At 36.8% G+C, this 15,644-nt stretch overlaps 1 protein-coding gene across 1 annotated transcript in view; it reads left to right on the forward strand.

Annotated features, from left to right (window-relative positions):
* The window catches only part of GFRA2 (GDNF family receptor alpha 2), a 106,878-nt gene extending 99,302 nt beyond the window's left edge, over nt 1–7,576 (forward strand). The window contains exons 6-9 of the mRNA XM_053717937.1: nt 2,409–2,549; nt 4,252–4,427; nt 6,109–6,156; nt 6,783–7,576. Coding sequence (XP_053573912.1) covers nt 2,409–2,549; nt 4,252–4,427; nt 6,109–6,156; nt 6,783–6,908 — 491 coding nt within the window. The 3' untranslated portion in view covers nt 6,909–7,576. The remainder of the gene's footprint in view (nt 1–2,408; nt 2,550–4,251; nt 4,428–6,108; nt 6,157–6,782) is intronic.
* Nucleotides 7,577–15,644: the final 8,068 nt, after the last annotated feature.

Below are 15,644 nucleotides of genomic sequence, written 5' to 3' on the forward strand. Positions count from 1 at the left end.
CAGCTATGTTGCATCACTTTCAAGTGCTTCAACATTTGGGTATCATGTCCCTTTAAGTTACTCATCCTCCACCCCACTCATCCACTGATGTCACTCCCATTAATAAAGCAGAGCGCTACATCCAATCAGAAGTTATAATGCTAGCTTTTATGGATAGACAAGGTTCATGCTGTCTTCTCTCTGCCTCTACTGAAATGGACATTAAACATTAAAAACATTATGGGCTAAATTACAAGTGGCGTGCAAACGATTGCGCTAGCGTTATCGTAATAATTTGCTCCCCCTTTCCATTGAGCTGATATTACAAGTAGATCGCAATCATGATTCGCTAGCGCAATCTTGATTTACGCAAGAATCTTTACTGCGATCTCAGAGCTGTGGTTAACTGTTTTCCAAAAATAAAAAGTTGTACAGAGCACTTCAAAAATACATTACAAAGTACACTTATACTCATATTAACACTGTCTAATAAAAATTATTAAAAAAAAATATTGCACACAAAAGTTATACGGGCTCAAAGATATGAGATTTCGGGTGTTAGAAAAAAAAAAGCCACAAAAGGGTTTTAACGTTGAGATACATTCATATACAAGTCTAAATAAGGATATGTATGTATATACATATATATAGGAGCATTGGAGCCCTTTGCAGTTAAGTAGATGAAAACTTCTAAAAACATACACATTCCAATGTTCTTTACATAGGGAAATATGTTCTAAGTATTTCTAAATAGATATTACTATATATATATGTATATTTCTATACCTATCTATAATCATTTATATATATATATATATATATATATATATATATATATATATATATATATATATATATATATATATATATATATATATACAGTCTGTTCCAATTAAGGACTGCACTCACTGGATTTGGATCAAAACTTAATTTATTAATATATTATGGTAACATTTCGAGGTACACAGACCTCGTCCTCAGACCAGGGACCCTCGAACCGTTACCATAATATATTAATAAATTAAGTTTTGATCCAAATCCAGTGAGTGCAGTCCCTAATTGGAACAGACTGTGAATATAATTGACCTCGCACCCTGGTTGATGACCCTACTTTGCATTGTGAGTGCAGATACACATCGAGGATATATTTATATATATATATATATATATATATATATATATATATATATATATATATATATATAGGTACAAATATATATTTGTTTAATAAACCATCAGATCTATGTAGAAATATTTATTTATGAATAAATAGAAAATATTCCGTTATGTGAAGAACACTGAAAATGAAATATTCCTATATTCATGTCAGGTTAGCGCTAATGAGAATTTGCTATGTTGTTTGTGTGACAGTGAGGTATTTTTTTTTAATTATTATTTTTTTTATCTCCGTTGACTTCTATGGGAAATGCGAATATGCAATAGTGTTTGTGCGATAGTGTAGTGTTGTTATGGTTGAATGTGTAAATGCAATCGCGATTTTCAGATTTTGAAAAACAGTTTCTTTCAACTTTTAATACCAGCGCAACCCAACTAGCGCAAAAATGAAAATCCTAGCTGAATTTTTGCTATAGCGAAAACGCAAAATATTGCTCCACTTGTAATCTAGCTCTATATAAACTTAGTATTAAGGTTGTTCCTCGCCTACCACTAGTTATTGGTGCGGCCATGTTGAAATCCTGCTTTTACTGCATTTCAGTGCTGACGTGATTGCACATGTGCAGCAACTCTCCTTCAGATATCTGTACCAAAACCTAATTTCCAAAATATCAGCACCCATGTTTAGGGGAAATGCATGAAATGTATTTAAGGCCAAATTACAAGTGGAGGGCTAAATTACCGAGGGCCCGCAAACAAGCAAATTTGCCTGTTTGCGGGCGTCTGATAATTAACCAGCTATTACAAGTGGCTGGTTATTGCTACCGCAAGTTCGCTGTAGCAATTAGCGCTCTGAAAATTAACCAGAGATCCAATCTCTGGTTAATTTTCTAAAAGTGCCCCAAATGCCCTCAAAATAGGGGGCATTGTAGTTTTTTTATTACATTTTTTTTTTAGCTTTTTTTAAAACAACTGCACTAGGCATCTTTGCATTTGCATTGCGATTTTCTGGTAATACCAGTGAACATTAGCGTGTGCTGGTATTACTCAGTGGAGCGCTAATGTCACTTGCACCCAAGCGATTTTTAGTGCTCCACTCATAATCTAGCCCTTAGTGTTTAGAGTCCCTTTAAGAGTCAGGTCTCATAGGGCCACAACTAATTATATATCTTTAGTTCTGATCAAATAAACAGCAGATATAAAATATTAGAATGTTACATTTCACCCTTTCACAAAGTAGCTTTTCCTTTTGGCTGTATCCATTTAATGTTTTAGATGTGAGTGGATGTTATTTATTGATTGTCTTTTTGTAGGATTTGACGTAGCCTTGAATTTCCTGGACTCTGACCCACACTCGCTGTCTATTGGACCTTGGTGTACTTGTAAAGGGAGTGGAGAGCTGGAGACAGAGTGTGAGACATACCTGAAAGAATTCACTAATAACCGTTGTCTAAGTGAGTAAATAATAGAGGGTAATAAATAAAGGTAGGAATAACAGTGCTAAAGAGAAGTGAGAGAGGGAAGAATGCATAGCTCAAATGGAACGTGAAAATGTTACACTTTACAGCAGTAGTGGTAGAGAAATTAAACGATGCAGAAGAGATGACTAGGTGGAATGTGTTCTGTAAGGGGCATAAAACTGCAGAAAGAAAATGCTCTAATTTATTAATTATTGCATATAATTATATGTTTAAACCCCTGCATAGAGGTTACACACATATATAAAGTCAGCTCCAGAACACCAAAGCACTACTGGGACATGGCAGATATAAACCAATGATAAGAGGCGTCTCACTGTTTGTGAGTCTACCAAGGTACACTTTTAAACAAAGAATATAAAAAAATGAAGTCAATTCGATAATATAAGTAAATTGAAACACATAAAATCACATGCCCTAGCTGAAATATGAATGTTTAATTTTGACTTTTATGTCCCTTTAAGTAAAACAGTAGTTAAAACCCAAGGTTCGATCACATCTGCCAGGCCAAATCTGTGTTCCATTGAAAATATTTTTTAAAAAATGTGCTACTACTTTATTTAAAGGTACAGTAAAGTCAATATTAAACTTTCATGATTCAGATAGAACGTGCAAATTTAAACAACTTTGCAATGTACTTCTTTTAACTAATTTGCTTTGTTCTCTCAGTATTCCTAAGTTTAAAAGCATACCTAGGTAGGTTTATGAGCAGCAATGCACTACAGGGAGCTAGCAGCTGATTGGTGGCTGTATATTTTTGCCTCTTGTAATTGGCTCACCTGCTGTGTTCAGCTAGCTGCCATGAAGCAAATTTGATAATAAGTAAATTGGAAAGTTGTTTAAACTAATATGATCTATATGAATCATGAAAGAAAAACAATGGGTTTTATATCCCTAAACAGATTTGTTTAAAGGGACACTAAACCCAATTTTCTTTCTTTAATAATTCAGATAGAGCATGCAATTTTAAGCAACTTTCTAATTTACACCTATTATCAATGTTTCTTTGTTCTCTTGCTATCTTTGTTTAAAAAGCAGGAATGTAAAGCTTAAGAGCCAGTTCATTTTTGGTTCAGAACCTGGGTTATGCTTGCTTATTGGTTTGCTAAATGTAGCCACCATTAAACAAGCACTATCTAGGGTGCTGAACCTAAAACGGGCTGGCTCCTAAGCTTTAAATTGCTGCTTTTTAAATAAAGATAGCAAGAGAACGAAGAAAAAGTGATAGTATGATTCAGTTAGAAAGTTGCTTAAACTTGCATGCTCTATTTGAATCATTAAAGAAAAAATTTGGGTTTAAGAATTATATTATTGAATTTATGTTTCTTGGTAACAATGTGTTAACCCACAAAAGTATTCTTGCTCAGGAGCTACAATGATTTGCCACTCCTGAGAAGGACATGGCTGGAGAACCAATCAAATATGTCATATGCATTTTGCTGCCAGATATTAGCTGTGTCCTGCTCAGGACAGGGAAACAGTGATTGCTGATACTATGAGCATTTTTGCTAATACATGTGTACTACAAAATGCTTATATTAAAAATTAAAATGAATTTATGCGCATTTGATTTTTGACTAACATGGCACATAGCACCTTATCAGAAAGGAACATTCTATCATATGCTGAAGTATATTACACTGTTCTGCTCTAATTTGTTTATTTTATTCATTTTCAGAAAATGCTATTAATGCTTTTGGGAATGGTACAGATGTTGTTCATGTAAAGAGCACTCCTCGTACCCCACTCACTACCAGTCTTCCAAAACCAGAAAGGAAAGATCCCCTTCCAGACAATCAGAGTGACAGTAACACTGTGTATGAAAGTAACCCTCGCATCTGCACCTCTCTGCAGGTATGTGATTAAGGATTTAGTGATCCCACAGATAGGGAGGGGTAATGGTTCATGGGTTGAGCAAATTGTGTAGACGTTAAAGTCTTTTTTATAGAAAACATGGCCAAAAGTATGTGGACACCCCTACTAATTATTGAGTTCAAGTGTTTTAGTCGTACCCATTGCTAACAGGTGCATAAAATACAGCACATAGCAATGAAATCTCCATTGACAAACATTTGGTAGTACAGTGGGCTGTTCTGAAGAGCTCAGTGATGCTAAACTTGGCACTGTCTTTGGATGCCACCTTTGCCAGTCAGTTTGTGAAATTTTTGCCCTACCTACTAGATCTTTCCTGTCAACTGTAAGTGCTGTTCATCTTAAGTGGAAGCATCTAGGAGCAACAGTAGCCCAGCCATGAAGTGGTAGACCTCAACCTCACAGTACGGGGCTGCTGAGTGCTGAAGCACCTAAAAATCGCTTATCATCTATTGCATCAGTCACTACATAGTTCCAAGCTGCCTCTGGAAGAAACATCAGCACAAGAACTGTGCATTGGAAGCTTCATAAAATGGGTTTCCAAGGCCAAGCAGCTGTGCACAAGCCTCACATCAAAATACACAATGCCAAGTTTTGGCTGGAGTAAAGCTCATCTCAGCTGGACTCTAGCACAGTGGAAATGTGTTCTCTGGAGTGATGAATAATGCTTTACTATCTGGATGTCTGGTGGAGGAATCTGGTGTGGAGGATGCTAGAAGAACGCAATCTACCCAAATGAATAGTGCCTACTATAAAGTTTTGTAGAGGACAGATAATGGTATAGAGCTGTTTTTTTAGTGTTTGGGATTGGCCGTCAGTTACAATGAAGAGTTATCTTAAAGCTACAGGATACAAAGACATTGTATACTATTGAGAGCTTCCAAATTTGTGGCAACAGTTTTGGGAGGTCTTTACTGTTTCAGTAAGACTCGGCCCCTGTGCACAAAGTTTGGTACCTGAAAACATGGTTCGGCTAATTTGGTGTGGAGTAACTTGAGTGGCCTGCACAGAGCCCTGACCTAAGCCCCATTGTACATATTTGGGATAAGTTGGAATGCTGATTGCAAGTCAGGCCTTCTCGTCCCACATCAGTGTCTGACTTCACAAATGCTGTTTTTGGCTGAATATCACAAATTCCAACAAACATTCCAAAATCTTGTGGAAAGCCTTCCCAGAAGAGTGGTGGCTGTTATAGCCGAAAGAAGGGGGCAACTCCATATTAATGCCAATGAACAAGCTCATATAGGTGTTATGGTCAGATATATAATTACATACTTTTGGCCATATACTATAGGATTAATGGTGGAAGGGATATAGAGAAACAGCTCATATGTCTCCATCATAAGTTTTATGAAGTCAAAATGTTATAGAATCTGGAAATATAAAGAGATAACTTACTACGCACTTTGGACATAATAACAAACAGTTGGCATTAAGAATAAGATTAGAAGGTGAATTGTCCTATAATATGAAGTAACTAGTTAAATAGCCAATTGCCCAGCACAAGTACCTGTTTAGCAATCACTTAAAGAGAAAAATGGGTAATTTCTCTTATACACTTAGACAGTGAATAGAAATAACATGCTTAGTGATTTTGCATGGAGAGTTTTTAAAGATGCCGCTCAAAGATTGTTGATTAATGTTTAAAAATGTATTTCTACAGGACATTAAGAACAACAGTTCTCCAGAGTTCAGGATCTGCGTGTCTGAGGTATAGTACTTCTACTGTTGTTAATACAGTATGTACAGAGGTATCATTCGTAAGGATTATAAATAACATGCCTTATTAATCAAGCAATAACCTGTTATATAGTGATATGCAAGTGTATATTAAATACACAATAAATAGTAAAAAGAGAAATCATTCACAGTACTGACACAGTAAGACCTGAGAGCTGTACTCCAGTGAGAGATTTTAAAATAGGTGATAACTCACTGACTTCTGGAGTATTACCAACATTCAAGATTGTCACTAATTCACTTGTTGGTACCAGGGATTTATTTTGGTCTAGGCCTACTAGTCCTGTGCCTAGGGCAGCATGATTTAGGGGAAAGAAAATATTGAGTAGGTAGTTATATGTCATGATTCATTCCCTTACCTATACTCTTCATTTATTATTACAAATCAATGATATCTGGTTGTCAAATGGTGTTACAGAATAACTCCATTTGTCCATAGAATTTGTTTGTGAATTTTTTTAAGGTAAATATGAATTCATTTTGGTGGGGGTTGGGAATTCAAAGGAAAGAAAATTTTCCAGTACCTAGGGCAGCACAAAAGATTAATGCACCACTGCTATTAAAAACAGTAAAATATTTTTCTATCTATCTTTGCAGAATCAACTCAGCACAAATCTAAATGACGACCAAAGAATCTACGGGGACAATTCTGGGGTCTCCCACTTGAGAATTTGTGGTCTTTACATTATATTCTGTATCCTCAGCCTCTCAATCTATTTCTAAGATCACCCTTTGTGAATTGGAGATTTACCCTTTTTATCTGTAAAAAAGAAGGACTTATTCCCAAGCCTTTAATAGTCTGGAATGTCCACCAACTCAACTGGGATGGGGGGGGGGGGGGGAAGAAGAGAAAAAAAATGCACTTCATGAAGAGAATAAATGGAGATGGTGAAAAAATAAAAAAGAGAGAGAAACTAATAGATGTAATTTACAGTATATAGTACTGTCCACTACTTTTCCCTTAGAAAAAGTCACCACTCAATATAAATAGTATTTGGTGACAGAGTGAATAATATAATATGAAATGATGCTTGTGTACAGTATTGTGGCAAAATGAACATTGGAGCATTGGAATAAAATACAAGAAAGAAAGGGAGTGTGGATGGATGAGTGATATATATATATATAGGAAGAGAGAGGTGAAGTAGATACTTTAGAAAAAAACAAAATATTTGTAAATGTACCTGTTCGTATATGGAAGGTCTTGAACCTATAATTTTGTACCTGGGAGAGGAGGCATTAAACAAGCTTCTCTCAGGGGAAGGCAATGCGGTGTTCTGCTGCACTTTGGAATGGGTTGGGTGTAAGATGTGATACTTTGTACATATATACATAGATTTATACTCCATCTAATAATCTGCATTTTAAAGAATTAAAATGTGTTAAACTTAGTGTCATTTATTCATTTATTACTATATGAAAACAATTTTCAAATTTCAATACATTCCAGTCTCTGTGTATGGTTTTCTAAAGTTGCTTCTGTCGTTGCACAGCCAAACTCAGTCAGATATTTTGCACTTGAAAACCATTATCTACAATGTAGTAATGCACCAAATTACAGATTTTTTTACATGATATATTTTGAATTTATCTATTTGCAGGGTGAGGGCAAATATTTTTATATGTAGGCCCAGTAACCATTGGTGGGTTTAGCCAAGGGCCACATGACATTTTCTTGCACTCATGCAAAAGATTACACACTTAAAATTACAGTTTGATTACAATCATATTCTATTTAAAAATACATACAGTATCTCACAAAAGTGAGTACACCCCTGATATTTTTGTAAATATTTTATTATATCTTTTCATGTGGCAACACTGAAGAAATGACACTTTGCTACAATGTAAATTAGTGAGTGTACAGCCTGTATAGCAGTGTAAATTTGATGTCCCCTCAAAATAACTCAACACACAGCCATTAATGTCTAAACCGTTGGCAACAAAAGTGAGTACACCCCTAAGTGGAAATGTCCAAATTGGGTCCAAAATGTCAATTTTTTGTGTAGCCACCATTATTTTCCAGCACTGCCTTAACCCTCTTGGGCATGGAGGTCACCAGAGCTTCACAGGCTGCCACTGGAGTCCTCTTCCACTCCTCCATGACGACATCACAGAGCTGGTGGATGCTAGAGACCTTGCGCTCCCCCACTTTTTGTTTGAGGATGCCCCACAGATGCTCAATAGGGTCTAGGTCTGAAGATATGCTTGGCCAGTCCATCACCTTTACTCTCAGCTTCTTTAGCAATGCAGTGGTTGTCTTAGAGGTGTGTTTGGGGTCATTATCATGTTGGAATACTGCCCTGTGGCCCAAGCTCTGAAGAGAGGGGATCATGCTCTGCTTCAGTATGTCACAGTACATGTTGGCATTCATGGTTCCCTTATTGAACTGTTGCTCCCCAGTGCCGGCAGCACTCATGCAGGCCCACACCATGACACTCCCACCACAATGCTTGACTGTAGGCAAGACACACTTGTCTTTGTACTCCTCAGCTGGATGCCGCCACACATGCTTGACACCATCTGGACCAAATACGTTTATCTTGGTCTCATCGGACCACAGGACATGGTTACAGTAAGTCTGCTTGTCTTCAGCAAACTGTTTGCGGGCTTTCTTTTGCATCATCTTTAGAAGAGGCTTCCTTCTGGGACAACAGCCATGCAGACCAGTTTGATGCAGGGTGCGGCGTATGGTCTGAGCACTGACCCCCCCACCCCTTCAACCTCTGCAGCAATGCTGGCAGCACTCATACGTCTATTTCCCAAAGACAACTTCTGGATATGACGCTGAGAACGTGCACTCAACTTCTTTGGTCAACCATGGTGAGGACTGTTCTAAGTGGAACCTGTCCTGTAAAACCGCTGTATGGTCTTGCCCACCATGCTGCAGCTCAGTTTCAGGGTCTTGGCAATCTTTTTATAGCCTAGGCCATCTTTATGTAGAGCAAAAAAATATTTTTTTCAGATCCACAGAGAGTTCTTTGCCATGAGGTGTCATGTTGATCTTTCAGTGACTAGTATGAGAGAGTGTGAGAGCGATAACACCAAATTTAATGCCCCTGCTCCCCATTCCTACCTGAGACCTTGTAACACTATCGAGTCACATGACACCAGGGAGGGAAAATGGCTAATTGGGCCCAATTTGGACATTTCCACTTAGGGGTGTACTCACTTTTGTTGCCAACGGTTTAGACATTAATGGCTGTGTGTTAAGTTATTTTGATGGGACAGTAAATTTACACTTTTTATAGCCTAGGCCATCTTTATGTAGAGCAAAAAAATATTTTTTTCAGATCCACAGAGAGTTCTTTGCCATGAGGTGTCATGTTGATCTTTCAGTGACTAGTATGAGAGAGTGTGAGCCCCCTCCTCTGACATGTGCAATTTTTGACCAAGTGACTAAAACGTATATGCACTTTATTCTTAAGTGTCTGTTTAAATTTGGAAATGTTGTAAAGGTAGTAACATACAAACACACAGACACACTCATACACTGAAACACACACTCACACATAAGGATTCACATATAGACACTCTAGCAGACACGCAAAGAAACACACTCAGACACAGAAACCCAAACAGAAACTCAGCACTTGTTTACATTGACATGACAAGTAATGAGGTAAACTACAGTTTTGTAAAAAAAGGAGATTTAGAAAACAAAATATGGAGTTCTGATTATCTTTTTGTAAAGGAAGATGCCAACGAAATGATGACAACAGCATGCAGTGGCTAAAAGGAAGGGCCCTGAACTGCCTAAACAATAATTTAAAGGTTAAATGGTAGATTGGTGACTTCCGGAAAGGTCTCATTAGTCTCAAAGTTTGTAGAAAGATGTGAATAATCAGTAGTAAGGTCAAAATGTCCTAAAAAGGAACAGACAATGGACACACACACACACATAACAAAGTCAAACTTGCACATACACCTAAGGAAACACCGACAGAGACAGCCTCAGAAAACACACAAAGACATACACTCACATAGAGACAACCACATAAAACACAGAAAGACATACATACACACCCTCACTGAGACATCCACAGAAAACACACAAAGACATACACACACCCTCACAGAGACACCCACAGAAAACACACACCCTCACAGAGACATCCACAGAAAACACAGACATACATACATACACACACACACACACCCTCACAGAGACATCCACAGAAAACACAGACATACACACCCACCCTCACCCTCACAGAGGCATCCAGAGAAAATACACAAAGACAAACATACACACACCCTCACAGAGACACCCATAGAAAAAGCTCAAAGACATATGCACACACCCTCACAGACATCCACATAAAATGCACAAAGACATAAACAACCACCCTCACAAAGAGACGCACAGAATAAAAATACATACACACTCATAGAGACACAAACCAAAGCACAAAGACATAAACACAGACACCCACAAAAACACTCACAGGAGGAAACATTTATGCACCTTGCACCCCCTAAATCAACAGTACAGAGATCACTTTTTAAAGAATCATATTTGTAAATGTGCAAACAAAAATAATTCTGTGAATTCAAAATTGTACATTAATGATCTGGGTAGATGGCTAGATGAAGAAAAGTACTGACATATATTTGTTTGATTTTTCCCCATTTTCCCCAAACAACAGCACCACTTCAAATATAGTGTACAAATTTTCCCATCTGTCAGCTGTACTTATGGATTTTGAAAATGCTGTACTCTATATGGTCTTGGTGGAACCATAAGCTGTGGTAATCATACCATTAGATCTGGTTAAATGCAGGATTTAGGCTTGTTGGTATGTATTTCAAAATTAAGTCAGCTGTAGTGTAAACTGAACAGTTTTAAGTTAACCTGTCTTATTTCAAACACTGAGCAATCTTAGAGTATAACATGTTATGCAGATGTAAAAATCTTAAATGCCTACTTGCATCTGGAAAGTCCTTGCATAAAGGGGCAGTAAACTGGAATGTAATATATATATATATATATATATATATATATATATATATATACATATCTGCCAAAAGGGCACCTACCATTTGTGTATTGAGGAGGAAACATTTCTGCATGGTTTTAAATATAGAATTTCTACAGCATTGTCAAACAATCATAAATACACTGCTGCTAAATAAAAATGTGTTTTTATGGACCCATGGCCTCACCATACAACTACTACCACACTGAAGTTACAATCCAAAGTTGCACAAAGAAAAAAAAAACATTTGCTAAGTAAGTCATACCTCCTCTGCAAATGAAAGCGATGTTCTGTCTGACTCAGGCACACACTGTACAAACAAAGTGCCAAGTCTGTCTCACACTGTGCATAGTGGTTTAGTGCACACTCAGAAATCCTCTCAAATGCTAATACTTTACTCCTTGTAATAGCATTTCCCATGCTCAATTAGCACTCTGCTGTAGTACCAACTTTTTTTTTTTTTTTTTTAGTTCTTGCCCATTGGGCCCCTGACAGGAGTCACCCCTGTCACCCCCTGATGGCAGCCCTGCAGGCTGTACACTCACTACTTTACATTGTAACAAAGTGTAATTTCTTCAGTGTTGTCACATGAAAAGATATAATAAAATATTTACAAAAATGTGAAGGGTGTACTCACTTTTGTGAGATACTGTAATAAAATAGTTACTATAAATGGATTTACTATGTACTACTAAAATTTACAAAATCAAAAAATAGTACAAATACACGTTAAAGGTTAATTAATACCTTGAGATTCTAATACAAGATGCTTATTTATGTCTACCAAAGCATTTTTAGATTATGCTTTCATTATTTATTTTGCCCCATTTTGTGTAATTTAAATCTGAAAAATTGTGGGTTTTATAAGTCTCAGAATTGGAACTGCACAAGGTTAAAGGGACGTGAAACTCAAAATTTGTCTTTCCTGATTCAAATAGAACATGTAATTTTAAACAACTTTCCAATTTACTTATATGATATAATTAGTTTTGTTCTTTGGCATCCTTTGTTGTAAAGCATACCTGGGTAGGCTCAGAAACAGCACTGTGCTTCTGGGAGCTAGATGCTGATTGGTGGCTGCACATATATGACTTTTCATTGGCTCTCCATATGCATTCAGCTAGCTCCTAGTAGTGCATTGCTGCTCCTTTAACCAAGGATATCAAGAGAATGAAGCATGAAAGTTGTTTAAAATTGGAAGCTCTATAAAAATTTTGGGTCTGTCCCTAATTGGCTTCAGTTTATCAGACAATGAAATGCAAAACAATGCAGGTTTGGCTAACACAATGACCATGGTTAGCCTTTAACATGTTTACACTTTATTTTATAGCAAGACAACAGAATTGTCTTGTTAAATGCTCTGAACCTGGATCGTGAAAGAAAAATGTGGGTTTCATGTCCCTTTAAAAATGTGATTTGAACTTTAGTTTTAAATTCTTATAAAAACCCAGAAATGATTAGCAGTTGCGCTGAAGCCAGATCATCTGTGTCACTGTGTGTAACGATCATCTGCTGGTGCTGGCGGGAGGTGTGGAAGAGAATCTGAGACGTGGGTGGCGGCCCAGCATCAGAGCGGGGAGGGAGGGCGAGAGAGTGGGAGGACCCTACACAAAGAGAAATGAAAAATAAAGATAGGGGGAGGCAAGGGGCACTACGCTACAGAACAAAAAGGGTGGGGGTGTGGGGGGCCTACCTAATGATCGCAGGAGGGGGGAGGTGGGGGGACCACTACACTACAGAAAATTTTAATTAAATAAAATACAGCATTAAAAAAAATATATTAAAAAAAAGCCTTACATTTTTATATTGTCAGGCTGTCTGCCAGTACTTAAGATGGGGTGACCAGTGGGGTTGAGGGAGGGAAGAGAGCTGTTTGGGAGGGATCAGGGGGTGGGAAGTGTAAGGTGGGAGGGTAATCTCTACACTAAAGCTAAAATCAACCTTTCAAGCTACGATATTAACCCCTTCAACGCCGGAAATAATAGAAGTGTGGTGCGCAGCTGCAATGAGTGGCATTCTAATTACCAAAAAACAATGTCAAAACTATATGTCTGCTATTTCTGAACAAAGGGGATCACAGAGAAGCTTTTACAACCATTTGTACAATGTTTGCACAAGTGCTATGTAAATAATTTCATTGAGAAACCCAAAGTTTGTGAAAAAGTTAGCAATTTTTAAAGTAAAAAATGTTGGCCCATTTTAGGTTCTATGTGTTTGACCTTAACTTTAATAAATGTTCTTAAAAATTCTAAAAATAAATTTGAATATATATGTACTGTATCTTTTTCAGTAACTATAATAATTATTAATATTTAATAAAAATATTATTTCAATATTTTATAAATAATGTTTACAGAACACTATTTCTTCATGTGCACTAACACGAAACCACGTTAGACCTAGAGCGCAAAACCCGAAATTAAGTACACATATTTTACAATTTTTTTCACATAGAAGAAAATATTCTTTTTATTTTTAAATATATATTTCTACATATATACATATACAGGTATACCCCGCTCATACAGCGGGTTAGGGACCGGAGCCCCGCTGTAAAGTGAAAACCGCCTTAAAGTGAAACAAGGCAGTTTTGGCTTTCTTTTCACTTGCCAGTGTGTTTAAAGACTTAAAAACATGTTTTAACTAACTTATATTAGGTGTACAATAGCGCTAAGTTTAGTTTAACACTCGCACAGCACAGTATTCAATAAATACTGTACCTGTAAAATAGTGACAATCACTGTAGTACAATTTGCCAGAGTATAGCACTGAGACACAGATTGCACTGTAATGCTGTAAACAGAGTGAACTAATCATAACAAAATGGTGCCAGTCACTTTTCTTGCAATCTCACGAAGATTACAGCACTGTTTTAAAATCCTTGGAGGTTGAACTTCAGCTCCACAAAGCGCTGTATTAGCTAAGCGCTGTAAAGTGAAGCGCTGTAAAGTGAGGTATACCTGTATATATATTTTTTAAATATATAGTTATACCTATATAGCTATATGAATATATGCAAGTATAGATATATACAGAAATATATAGGAATATCAATTTAAAAATACAAAGAACATTTTCCCCTATGTGAAAAACATTGGAATGTAAAATGTTTACAGTAAATACTAATAATAATATTGAATAAAAATGATACCAGGCAATCCCTCTTTGAACGTGAGAAACCAGGTTGAGCGCTTCTCTGTTTTTATTTATGCAAATGATGGCCCTGAGGGAGGTCTCCCTAAGGGTGATGTGGGAAGTCAGACGTGGAGTCATTGCTCAGTGTGCACCACACTGATGAAGCCCACAATAGGCTGAAATGTACGTCTGGGGTTTTGCAGTTTCTCTCGTTGTCTGGTATTATGGGGCTGGACTGCACTATTAAAGTGAATGTAAATTTTGATGCTAAAGTGCCCAGTTTTTAAAAATTTGATTAAAAACAGGGGCCCTTTAATTCATAAAAATTTACATTTCACTCGTGTTGTGAAAAAATTCTTACCTTTTAATCTAGACAGCAGCTCCAGCTTCCCACGGTCGACACAAGCCATTTCTGATGTCAGAAATGATGGATACGTCATCCTCCAATCACAGCTTCCCCCCTGGGGGAATCAGTGTCTGATTCAATGCCGTGATTGGAGGAAGCCGGATTCCTAATTTTAGACCCAGGAAGAGGCTTTGCGACGGGTGGAGGAAGCTGGAGCTGCTGTCAAGATTAAAAGGTAAGTTTTTTTTCACAGCATGAGTGAAATGTAAATTTTGATGAATTAAAGTACCCTTGTTTTTAATCAAATTTTTTTTTTTAGAACAAGCTATTATGCTATTTTTCATTCCCAGGATGAGCAATTCTCTGTTTTTATTTATGTATATTTATGTGTTTATTTGTGTATACATGTATGAATATACATATTTATATAAATATACAGTCATGTCCAAAAATATTGGCACCCCTGCATTTCTGTCAGATAATGCACCACTTCATCCAGAAAAATGTTGCAATTGTTGCAATTACAAATGTTTAGGCATTCTCATGTTTATTTCTTTTGTTTGTATTGGTATGACACAAAAAAGTAGAGAGAAAAAAGCCAAATTTGAAACATTCCACGCAAAACTCAAAAAATGAACTGGACAAAATTATTGGCTACCTTTAATTTAATATTTGGTAGCAAATCCCTTGGGAAAAAAAACTGAAATCGCTTCCTGTAACCATAAATTAGATTCTTACACATCTCTACTGGAATTTTGGACCACTTTTCTTTCACTAACTGCGACAGGTCTCTCAGATTGGAAGGGTTCTGTTTTGAGATAGTTCAGTACTCTCCAGCACTTTGTCTTAAACCATTTCTGGGTGCATTTTGAAACAAAATTGCGTAAAGTGCATTTGAGATGGTGATCTACACCATACTTTGTCTATGGATAGAAAGTTTTCTTTATCATCCACTACCTAAATCTCAATACTGTTTCTTGAAAATGTCATGGACAAAAA

The sequence above is a fragment of the Bombina bombina genome, chromosome 6 (genome assembly GCF_027579735.1).
Source record: "Bombina bombina isolate aBomBom1 chromosome 6, aBomBom1.pri, whole genome shotgun sequence".
Taxonomy (NCBI): domain Eukaryota; kingdom Metazoa; phylum Chordata; class Amphibia; order Anura; family Bombinatoridae; genus Bombina; species Bombina bombina.